This window comes from Chelon labrosus, assembly GCF_963514085.1.
Source record: "Chelon labrosus genome assembly, chromosome: 11".
Classification (NCBI taxonomy): Eukaryota; Metazoa; Chordata; class Actinopteri; order Mugiliformes; family Mugilidae; genus Chelon; species Chelon labrosus.
Window position 1 is genome coordinate 18,142,454 of NC_140344.1, and position 12,731 is coordinate 18,155,184.

Sequence of the window (12,731 nt, forward strand, 5' to 3'; positions counted from 1 at the left end):
CAGTTAGAGACTTTGGTGAGTTTTAATTTAAGAAATTTTGTGAAACAGTTGTTTGTGTGTTGTTGTTTCAGTCTAAATGTCTCAAGATGTAGGACCTATAAGGACTAACTATGATCTATTGGGCTTTCTGGAAAGTCAGGAGAGTGTCGAAGACCTGCTCACTGACCTGGGAAATGGGCTGAAATTTCCTTAATCGTTTTAAGAGTGAAAAGAAGAAAAAAAAAATGTGGTAGGAAACCGAAAGGAGAGTTGAGAGGGCAAAGAGTCTTTAGAGGCCTTTCTGAAAGAGAGAGAAAAAAATCCACGGTGTGAGGGAGGAGAAGGGAACAATGACTAAAAGAGCAGCATCCTGAGGCCCTGAAGGGGCTGCAACCGACCAGGTCAGCGTTTCATACGTGTCACTTCCTGTTGGCCTCAACCAGAGGAGCGTGGCATGGCACAGTGGCCGGCGGGGCAAAGGGCCTGTCAGACTGACACAGGAGGTTATGCACTGGGCAAACGGGACAAATCCAGGCTCACGCACACAAGCGCACGTAACCGTTTCCCCTCTCCAAACCAGCGTGATTCGGGTTAAAGGTAGAGTGGGGGTGACAGAAAAAAGGGGTCTGAAAGCATGCACGTATCCAAACGAACGCGGTCACGCGGGGAAGCAGCTCTCTGGAAGAAACTCATCTCTAACTTTGCCACCTCACGCTGCTGTATGTAGGCCACGACGCATAAACATGTGGTAGTCTCTTATAAATCATGAGCGGCGAGCAGGGAAAAGCGAGCGTGAATTGGTGAGAGGGGTGCATCGGGAAGGTATGGGAACTTTATGTACTGACATCTTCAAGGTTACACTGCACTTCTTTCTTTCCGGCTGTCTTTCAAGACCATTCCTGCTTTTATTAAACTCCAGTCATTCCACCTGAAATAGCAGAAGCTTGGAAAAGGAACACTGTGTCTCATTGATTGTGATGTTACATTATCCTACATCCTGTATATACACGTATATATATATATATATAAATGGTGAAGATAGCAGTTTGTGGTAGAGTGCATTCTTTGCCTGGTCTTCATACTGAGCAGAGGAGCTGTACGTCCATCAGACGGTCTGGCTGCCTGTATGAATGACCGCTGCTTATCAGCTCTCTGTCTGCCTGTCTTGCTCTGCCTCTCTGGCCTGTGTTAATGTTGCTGTTTGACATTGCAAGCAGCAGACTTTTATTTTTTTCTCCCAGCAGCCTCAGTGGACACTGAGCTTTAGCCTAATTGGTTCCAGAGCAGACCCTGACAGAACTCTCCTCTGCGGCACACAGCCATATTAATACCCCCCCTCACACACACACACACATCAACACACACACAATAAAAACAAGCACAGCAATCAGTGACTAACTCGCTAATTAACGCCCTTACAAAGCATCTCATTAGCATGTGTTGCAGAAAGGGGCAGTGGGGGAAATGAGCATTTTGGATAAAAAAAAGAAAAAAAAGAAACGAAATTACAAAATAAGACCGGGGCACACGTGTATATGCATATGTTTGTGTGCTGTATTCTACTCAGGGGCCAAGGGCCTTGGTTGCCCCACCAAGTAGAGGGTTACATCTCAGGGGAGTCCATTACGGCTCTCCGAGGGAGGCATTGGAGTCAAAGATAAGCATAATTTTAAAGGCAATCAGGAAATATAAATCTCTGGCGCACGGGCAACACTTTCGTTGTTAACCAGCAACTTAACCTGCTCGTACTGTGAGTGGAATATCAGATGGATAGGTAAGGGGCTATGGGAAAATGCTCTGTAGTTAAAGTGTAGGAGAGACACTGCAGAGTTTATAATATACACAGAAATATTAGGGTGCAAACAGTAATAAAATCAAGATAATCATGAATCAACGTACAAATGTATCTTGCTTTTAGGAGCATATCTGTGTTAATAGTTCCTCTTCCTCCGCCTTCCTCTCCCTCCATCTCTTCCAGCACCCATCTGCTGCTTAATCCCCCGGTTTTACTGTGGCTTCATCACAGCCTGTAAAAACAGCCCCCTCTGAACTCTATAAAGGCAACCAGCATCGGGCTTATTGTAAAACACAATCATAAGGTAAATGTTTATCCCCTCTCCGCCACTCTAAACTCCCCTAATGAGCCTGGCAGAGGGGTTTCAGCTCACGGCACAAAGAGGCAGAGAAAATAACACATTCCTCCTCAGATTAAGGACAGCGGAGGGGAAGATGCAGCTAAAGTCCCATCATGAAAACAGTGAGTAGCATAAACACAATAAGAAAGTAAGTAACCCTTGGCAGAAACACAAAGAGGTAATAAAATCAAGTGCCAAACAATAATGTCAGTCATTAATGAATGAACGGCTAAATGTATTAAATACAAATACTTCCCCATTAGATAATGATAAAGCAGCAGGAGCAGAGTTTTTTCTCTTCCAGGAATCTGCTGTAAAGTGTATTGTTCTGTTTACGCTGCAGCCGTTTCTTGGCAGAACACAGCATGATTGGCTGGGAAGGATGAGCCCTCCGACCCTGCTCTTCCTGCCCGCCCTGACCTGCCTATTATCCATCAGCGACCCCAGCTTTTACACCCACTGTCAGCGCGCGGTGCAACGCTGAACCGCGCCGCCCCGCGCCGCGAGCGGGACATCGCTCTCACCCCTGAACGGCAGCGCTAGACCTCAAAGCCAGACACGGGGAGAGAGAGAGAGAGATAGAGGGTTAGAGAAAGGGAGAGTTCAGAGTAATAATAAGCAGGTAGTTAGAGGTCAGAGGCCTTGTGCAATCGGGACAGCAGTTGCAGTCCTGGCAGGCAGAGCGGAACTCAGAGAGAGACCTGGAAGTAGATATGATGACCTTTTGTACAGAGGACCCCAAAATATACCCTCTTATCAAAATGACCTTAACATAGGAGCATGGGAAGGTAAGCAGAGTCCATCCATCATCTTAAAGATTAATCCTCCTTTCTATTCTTCTCCTGAATCTATTAATAATGTCGCCAGAGGGGAGAATTTGCTGCAAAGATTTATTCTGATATTGTGACTTTTATTCATTAGCCTATAACAGGGGGATTCCTTGAAAAGGAAGTGAGCTTAGGGAATGCTAATTCACCACTCCTGCTCCATTCGAACTATACCAAACTCTATTAACTGTCTCGTTAAATAAATTTGCCGACAATCCACGCGTGCTACTTGTCAATATACCACAAATAGATGATCATTTCCGCGGCAGAGGTTACAATTATCTATTCTTTAAAAGGCAGTTCTAGGTAATCCTGTAACATTTAACATCTTGGATAATTCTGTGGCAGGTGTGAAGCTTGAAAATCAATTTGATTACAAAATCTGGTCCCGGATCAGAGCTTTTTTTTCTCACTCATTTAGACAAAGCGCCGGGTTTCACACTGTGGAGCAGCGCTGACAGCCCCAGGGGCATATTTCAATTAGAGACTTTGGTGAGTTTAAACACTGCAGATCTACTCCCGCTCAAAGGCGTTTGTCTCCCTCGCTCTCTCTTTCTCCCTCTTTCTTTCTCTCTCCCTCCATCTTTCTCTTCTCCCTCCTTCACAGCCTCTCTCTTCATATCTGCGCTGAGCACTCACTCTCCTTCTTCAAGTCCTGCTCTCTGTAATCAACCCAGTGCTAATGGCTTATTCTTTCTGCTCCAGCACCCACATTTCACTTGTTTATTTTCCCACACTCGTAAATCTGGGGACATGTCACAAGCGCAGCGATATTAGAGTAATAATCTCAGGTAATTATCAGATGCCCTCTCACTTTTTTCTCCCTCTCCCTCCCCCCCCCCCGTTTAGCTCTCTCTCTCTCTTTCACTCGCTTCACAGAGAGACACAAAGATGTTGCCTCACTGTTCCTGTAACGTCTGCACACATTTTGTGAAAAAATAAAGTTGAATTTAGGAAGATATTCTTCTTTTTTTAAGAGATACCTGAATATGTAGATTTTATAGACATCTGAACGTTCTCATGTCACACTGAAACTTTTTGTATTTATACAGCTTCCTATCACAGCTTTGCCTCAGAGATCTTCTTACACCATGTGTTCTTATTGTATAGCTTAGATGAGGAAGTAAATCACATTTAACATTAAAAAGGAAAAGAACGGCCTCATCCAGGATGGACAGACATACCTTTCAGACTAGTTATACATTTTTTTTTTGTTCTTGGGGTTCTGCATTTCAGCAATTATTTTTGCATAAACTTTGGGCAATATGTGTTAAAATGTTATAATCTACAGCGATCAGCCGCAACATTAAAACCGCTGAAAAGGTGACATAAATACCATTGACCATCTTGTGACAATTCAATGTTCCGCTGGGAAGCTTTTGGACCTGGGATTGGTGTGGATGTTACTTAGACATACCACTCACCTGGACCAGACCAGGCACCCCCACCCCATAGCAATGACACTCCTTGATGCCAGCAGCCATCCCTAGCAGGATGCAGCCTGACACAGACTCACACACAAAAACTGTTTAGGAACAACTAAAAAAAACATGAAAAACTGCACAAGGTGTTGACCTGGCCTCCAAATTCACTAGATCCCAAACTGATAAATTATCTGTGGGATGCACTAGAACAACTCTGATTCACAGAGGCCCCTCCCCTCAACCCACAGGACTCAAAGGCCCCCACTAACAACATCCTGTTGCTATAGGACACCCTCAGAAGGCCCATGTCCATTCTCTGATAAGTCACAGCTGTTCTGGAGGCGCAAGGGAGACCTACACAATATTAGGACAATATTAGGCCTGATTTCACGTTCCAAACACTTACAGTCTGGGCTACTACTGCCTGTCTATAATTCTCAGCACAAAGATAATTTCTTAATGATATTTTTTTAATAATATCACTTAATAAAGTGAGTGGTTTTCTATTTCCAGTCACTGATAAAACATTTGTTAGTCAGTGTTCACGAAAACAGGTTGGCGTGTGCTCCTTGTTGCACCAGTGTGGCTCACTGATGTGTTTTTAATAGTTTTTGGAAGTCTGATGTCTGAGGCACAGAGGAACCAGCTCCTGTATGTTATGCTTTGAATACACGAAGAGTCATTGTTGGTTTTCATGGGATTTCTTGTCAGGAAGAAACAAGTACAATAATATCACTAGACCCATTCCAGAAAACAATAGGGGTCACTTACCCACTCCTGCTGTATGACGCTGACTGCCTTGCTGGCCCGGGACAGGTTTCGGCACGCTATGATCACATGGGCACCGTGAAGAGCAAAAGACCTGGCCGTCTCGAAGCCTGAGACCAGAGGATGGAGACAGACAGGGAGACAAAGACGTGAAGAGAGAAAAAAAAAATAAAAAGAATGAAAGCGTGCAATGCTTCAAAGATCAGTTATTTCTGAAGATAACTTTGATTCCCGGGGTGGAATCTAATGCAGCGGGGGGTTATGGGGAGGCAGGCGGCTGTAAGTTAAAATCCCCATCAATTTTCCATATAATTCCTTTCATTGAGTAACCCAGTGGTCTAGTAGGGGGAGTTAATCATTTCTCTCTGAAGTGATGAAACTGATTGAATTATTGTGGTTCAAGACTTCCTCTCCTCGTCTCAGATAAAGTTTTGGATCTGACCGCCGGCTCTCGAGAAGGTCTCGTTGCTCACGCCGAGTTTAGCAGAAGGGAGGTCGGTTGTTAATTATGCTAATAATTACACACTGATGGCACTAATTATGAAAACACTTGTCATAATAGAAGCAGCAACCGAACAGACGCGACGATCGAACTGAGCCTCGGTGTCGATATTTCCGCACATCAAAGGGCCTCTGATAAGGACGTCTCTCCCATGAAACGTGGTCCGCGTCCCGATATGCACAGAATTTATCAGTCCGTCCGAGACAACTTCATGGCTCCATCCAAATCATGTAGTCACGATAAAACTGACAAAAACTAAAGATAGAGGGAGAGAAGTTCATTTCTAAATTACAAGTCTAAATGGGTCATTTCATCCCGTAGGTTGAATTAATTTACGAGATTAACTTTTTTTTTTTCACCGTATATTTATTTCCTTTGACATTTACTGTCCCTCAGCGTGTCATGGAAAAGTCCAACAGCACAGAGCATCATATATTTCGGTCCAACCAGATGTGCAGAGTGAGCATCCTGATTGACAAACTGACGGGCTCAATAACTGATCACGGCAAGGAGGGTCTGAGAGGCAGAGCAGTAGGCAGAGTGTATCAGAGGGTGGATTAATATGGGCTGTAATTAGATTATATGTCTTAATCTGATTTTCATTAAGAGCAAAACTGGGAGGCCTAATTGTGAGGAGAGTGTTAAGGACTAATATCTATTAAAACTCAAAATTGGAGTAGGATTGGAAGGCCCTTTCTGACAAGTGAAGCATGGAATGAAATTATATGACACCTTATTAGGTGTAATGGAGGGGACTGTGCCTGTGAGTGGAGACCATTTCACTCGCAGGGAACGGAAATGAAAATAAAAACATCATGACAGAAAGAAAAAAAGAAAAAAAAATAAGCAGTGTAAAAAAAGAAAAATGCTTTGGATTTGCACGTGTAGCAGAAAATGTTATAAAACCATCACAGCGTCGTTCAAAATACTACTATTACTACCACTAATAATAAAATGTCTAGGAATACATTTAACAATACAGCCACTGTATACTTTAAATGTGTGTTTTTCTTCACATAGCGCCATTTAAAAGCACCGCTCTGCCTTCATAAATTGGACAAGAGCGCTGGCGTCTGGTAAACAACACCACCTCACACTCACTTGTTGTGTGTACAAACCATGAAAGTGAAATTAATCGACGCCAGTGTTTTCCATAATGGAGAACAAATTAGAATATGGCAGCGACAACGGCAGCAGCACCGAAGCCATGTATTTGCAATGACAAATAACAAGGGCTTGACATTAATTGTGAAATAACGAGAGTGGCGTTGCTTTAACAGAGACTTCCCGCCCTCTCACCCATGTTACCGGTGGAGAGGGCTGCACTGAAATTAGTTCTTGGTCAGGTGTACAACGAAGGGAGCCTGTTCCAGCATTGTATGCTGATGGTGGAACATGACAAGGGGTCAGGCAGGGGTTTTCTTTTTTTTTTTTTTTGCTCTGGCGGATCGACAGACGCCATAAGCTGTTGTACAACACACAGGAGGCCGGGCTGGGCTGCAACGCTCATCCAGGTTCTTTTGTCTAATCAGGTAATGACATAGCAAATGAGGATGTATAAGAAGAATAGTCTAAGTGTGAACTTTTTTCAGAAGCTGGGAGATAAATCCCCTTTGATTGTTTCCACCCTGAAGCTTCACAACGTAACAAAGAGTACAGTAAACGGCTCAGCTATTGTTGAAAATGTGTTTTACTGTAATGTATAAAATGTATAAAAAATGTGTAAAATGTCTATTAAGCAGTGAATGCTCTTCATGGTACATTAGGATCCTGGCCCTACTGATATCCCCCAATAATGAGTGTGATTTAGTGATTTCACGCTTTGTTTGTCCGCCCTGGCCCGCCGCCCCTCTCCGGATCCCCCCTCGTACACAGGTGTATTGGCTCAATGTAATGAGATCATTACCAGCCTCGTCAGTAAACGTGTTTATTTGGCAAACGGAGCTGCCTGCTCCTTCTCTCTCTTGATCTGCTTCCAAAGAGGCATTTAACTAAAATAAGCTCTGCAGTACAATTGGGCAAACAGAAGTCAATCCAGATCATTACAAGACCTGTGGGTAAACACGTCGAGTTCCCACAGTCCCCTTTCACCAGAGCGGAATTTGTGCTCCAGGAACGCGAGAGCAAGCACGGAGCAGACCGCATACATACATACAGTGTTACCCCACCTCAATCAATTACAAGGCATCTTAACTGTAATGTGCAACATAAAAATATGTTGCGCGTTCTATTTCTGAAGCAACTGATAAATATGAAACATATGCGGCTCTTAATTACACTATTTAATTCTGTTTATCCGTCTAATTTGTCTTCCGTTGTCAGTTTGATTTATTCATTAAATTCTTGGGCCTTGGAGCTGGTAAAGTGTTTATAAATTAGTAGATTCATCAAGAGTGAAAACTGAACGCTCCTGCTGATCTGATCCAACGCTGCCGATTCAGTGTCGCATTTTTAAATTCTTTTTTAAATCTGTGTCTTTTACGTGATGTGATCGCTCTTATCGGAGCTTAATGCAAAGGTCTGAACAGGCCCTATGTTGTCTGAAAAGTGGAGGTTGACATGAGAGACAACGGGGCATTAGAGAAACGACAATTTAAGCAGTTTATTTCAATAAATATCCCAGTTTTCTGATCACTAAATGGCGGTCTTTTACTGAATGCAGAAAGCGGTTAGTAAGCGGGCAGTGGAGTGCTTCCGGAAACAGACTCCAACTCCTGACTGTCTCGGTGATGAGTTCACCTGCTCCTGCGGCCGCGGCGTATTTCTTGTCCAAGAAGTGAGCAACGGCGCAACTCCCCCCATTCTTTCTGACTTTTAAGATCCCCTCTAATTCCCCTCCATTAGTCCAAGAGGAGGGAGATGTCACCCCAAAAGTGGAATGTATGGTTAGTAATTACAGCCCAAGGTTGAGCTGTTCCGGCCGAGAGCACTGGAGTGGTTCTATTACCCCTCCCTGTCCCCTTTCTGCCTCCTTCCTGCCCCCCCTCCATCCTATCTAGTACCCACCCACCCCCTTTCTCTTTCCCTGACCCTCTGTGGCAACCTCCAACTCCCTACACAATCTCTCATCATGGCCTCACACCGCACTGGACATCCCTGGTCCTCCGGCAGCCGGACGCACAGAGAAGAAGTTGATAAACACACACCACACCAGATCGCACTCACACGGATAAACACAGACCCCGGCGGTCTGCTCGTGCGCACATACAGTGTCTGCTGAGCGTTAAGGCTATTTTCATCACTGTCATCAAAAATCCCCCACCCCCCATCATGTAACTTTCATCCCCTCATCATCTGCAGACTGTAAACTCGATAGGTTCATAAACTACTTGACTACACACAATAACCCAATACCCCTTCATTTTATTTTACCTACAGCCTTTAAGCACATATATGTATTCCATCCTCTCTCTAACCACTTCACTTCTATTATATTAGAGCTGTAATCATTATTGAACCCTTCTAGCCTCCAGCCTAATACTCTATGCATGTTACACCAGTTTGGGTCTGCATAGCAAATTTCACCCAAGGTTAATAAAGTTGAATAATTTGACTAACCAACCATAACTGGTTCTCATTACGTAGCCAATAAACACATTCATCAGTGAGGACATGAAATGCCCGATGAAGAAAAAAATAAAATAAAGCTCTCCTTCGATTTCCCCGGGAGTCCGGCGCACGAGCTGACAAAGAGGAGACGGAGCAGCGCGCGGGCCGGGCCGGACCCCCCAGCGGACACGGGCGCGCACAAAAACACTATCAGACTTCAGCGTATAAACACAGATGCACTCTGGATGTCATCTAAACCACACGCGGCCACTCAGAGATGCTCAGAGACACACACGCACTGAGACACAGACACCGCATGCCATCCTCACCAGGAACATCTTTTTATCCATCTAATTCCTCCCACTATGAATAATGCATTTCCCTCCTTACTGAGGCTCGGGTTTAACGCATCGCTGCGCGGGTCTTTAAGGGGGTCCTTATTCATAAACAGTAGTGCAGTAAATACCAGAGCTTTGCAGCCAATTTAATGGCAGTTATGCTTAACAAATCTGCCTCAATCTAATGATCAGCCACAAAGCTGGGCTATGGGTTTAATCTGCACACAGAGGCTCCCACAGCTCTGCGACTCACTGAATATGCTTAGGGATCTCTCCATCCAGAGAGAGGAGAGCACCGGCCTGACACTTAATCCTCACAACACAACACTGGGATCAACACAAATATGGAACAATGTTAGTCTTTCATGAATAAGAATAACACCGAAAGTCCTAAAACACTGCACAGACAATGCATAGAGATACTAAAACATTACAAAGCGCTCTTTTCCAAATCCTTGTTATTCCCTGTCTGGCCCGCCTCAGTCTTTTTTGCTTCTTATTCCAACATTGACCCTGGACCTTAACAGCAATACCATGTGGAATTTATCGCATGCATTTAGACTGAGTAGAGCTTTGCCGCTGTAGGTAACGCTCTGCATCAAGACGCTGTACAGAAGGGGTGCAGAAAGTTCATAAATACTAAACATGTCAACGTAATAAAAGAACAAACACAGCAAAAGCAGAATGATATGCAAGAACACACGAACTATAAACAGTTTTCTAGACAATTTCATACAATTTCATACTACGGTTTGCAGAAATTGAGAAAGCATGTTTCTTGCGTGCATCCGACATGCTGCACTGAGCGCAAGAAAAAATAGCACATGGAAGACAGTTGTCCCAGCCTGAGTGTTTTATCTGAGGGAGACAGTGGGTCAATATGTTATTTCTGACCACTATTAAACATATGTTACGTTGACAACATGGCACCTGGGAGACTGACGATGCTCCCCAGGTGCTGGGACACATAAATGCGCATACAAACAGTTCCCAGAAGAGCTGTCACGGGGCAAATATGACTGCATGTGCTAAGAGAGGACAATACAAATATAGTTCTGCTTCGGCAGGGAAAAGTATTTTAGGAAACAGCTTGTGCTAAACAGAGTTTTTTGGGTTTTTTACATATGAAAGCAAGTGCTGAAAAAAAATGATATTTTAATTTTACAAGAAGATGTTGTGCACTGATTTTATTCTTTAAAATCATCACTTTTTTGTCTCTCAAGTGGGAGCCCATGGTATCATGACAATGGCCCTTTAAGGACAACTGTGCCACGGACCCCTGGCCAGTAAATAACCTGAGAGTTAGTTGATAGGGGGGAATTAGAGCCAGAGCAGGAGTGCGTAATGGGGATGGATAGGAGGCTCAGGTCTGGGTCAAAGCCGCTTAGGAATCAATGCAGAGGTACAGGTGTACAACCACAGGTCTATAAGAGTAAGAAAACCTTTAAAAAGGAGGGGGAGGGAGGGCTAGAGGGACGCGCAGGGAAGGGGGAACAAACTACAATCATTCATTTCCATTATCACAATTAAAAATTACCATTCAGGTTGGTACTTGTTTTTAATTTACTAAAGAAAACAGAGGGAAGAAGACTAATGTTGCAAACTGAGCGCAGTGATCACACTGGCAAGACATTACTGTCTCGCCTCCCAGCGCTGCTGCAATGAAGCTTCAAGGCGGGTCACAAAACTATGACATTTCATGCATAAATAAATTCATATATGTGCTTTTCATGTTCGTGTGCATTAAGAACTAAATTAAAAAGATGAAATGTAAATGTTCTAATTAAATAATATACTACTATTACTAATAAAAATGTCACATTTGCTGTGGAGGAAGAAAATGGAAATAGCCTTGACACTTGGATTAAAACACTATTGATGCCATTAAAATGCTAAGTGGGTCCAACCAATTGGCATAACCACATTTCACTATAGGAATGTCAAAGGAGTACACGAGAAGTAGCAATTACTATTAGAATACTGTTAATTATGTCTGCTGCATATTTAATATGCGGTGGAGTAAAACAAAGGTTATGTTAATATGGGTTTATTAAGTATTCACACGCTATAAAAACGCCTGCGTGTTGCAGCTACTTGATACAGACTTTGGTGAAAAGCTGCTCTTTTCAGATGAACATATTTTTATTTACTGAATGCATCCCAACAAATGTTAAATGTGGATTGTTTTTTTTTTTTCCTTCTAATTAAGGCAAAAACAGGCACATGTGACGCTTTTAATACGATAGCGCTTTAAAACCTCAACAGCAGCACATCATGGATCTCCTGTGCCCTCTTGTGGTGAAAACTATTATTAATCATCTCCAATCTCCCTCTATAATAACTGATCAACACCTACTTACTTATCAAAAGGCCCCATCATTTTGTTATATTACACAATCCTTGGAGCTACAGCAATTGTTTATTGCACCGCACAAAAAATTCGGGGGACGTTGACAGTGCTTTTCACATAATCCCATCTCAAAAGTTCTTCAAGAAAATGACTGAGTTCTGGCGAGAGGCAAAAAAACACATTCAAGTCAGTACTGGTCTTCTTTTTTTTTTTTTACAGAAGACAAGCCTCTGTTATATTTCATGCACGTTCCATTACCCTGCAGAAAAATTCATCCTGATTTATCCTAATTTAACGCAGAATAATTGGCTGAATAATAGTTGTTTCAGTGGAAACCCTCTCCACAGCTTAAGTGTACTTTTGACCTCTCACACATATCGTTTCACATAAAGACATAAAGTTTAGTTTTATTCATCTGTGAGACCATTGCATGAGTGCATTTGACTCGTGCCACACGTTAAGATATTGTATGATGGGGCTAATCTTATCCTGGATACAAAACTACTTTATATTTATGCATGTCCCATGATTGTGTAGTGATTACTGATATATGATTTATTTGTGCCATTTCAAACTTTACATATTAACCTATGCAATTAAAATACACAATAAATGTTCATAAATGAGTGCCAAGGCCTTGTTTGGTTGGTATCTAGGCATATCAGGAGAATTTGAACGTTATGTAGCTTGGCAACAATTAAAAAAAAAAAAAAAAAAATGTAATACATCAATTATCAGAACATTCAGACTTGTATTCCTTTTAAACAATGTAGTAATAAAGACAGAGGGACATCAAGGTCAGGAAGTTCACAGGCTTCTTTGTTCAGCGAAGGTCCCCAGGCTGCTGTAAATCTGTGTA

General features: G+C 42.9%; 1 protein-coding gene across 2 annotated transcripts in view; it reads right to left on the reverse strand.

The window, feature by feature from the left end:
* The window catches only part of wwox (WW domain containing oxidoreductase), a 123,093-nt gene that overhangs the window by 107,369 nt on the left and 2,993 nt on the right, over nt 1-12,731 (reverse strand). For both annotated transcript variants that reach the window (XM_084555118.1, XM_084555117.1), the window contains exon 5: nt 5,137-5,243. In XM_084555118.1, coding sequence (XP_084411244.1) covers nt 5,137-5,243 — 107 coding nt within the window. The remainder of the gene's footprint in view (nt 1-5,136; nt 5,244-12,731) is intronic.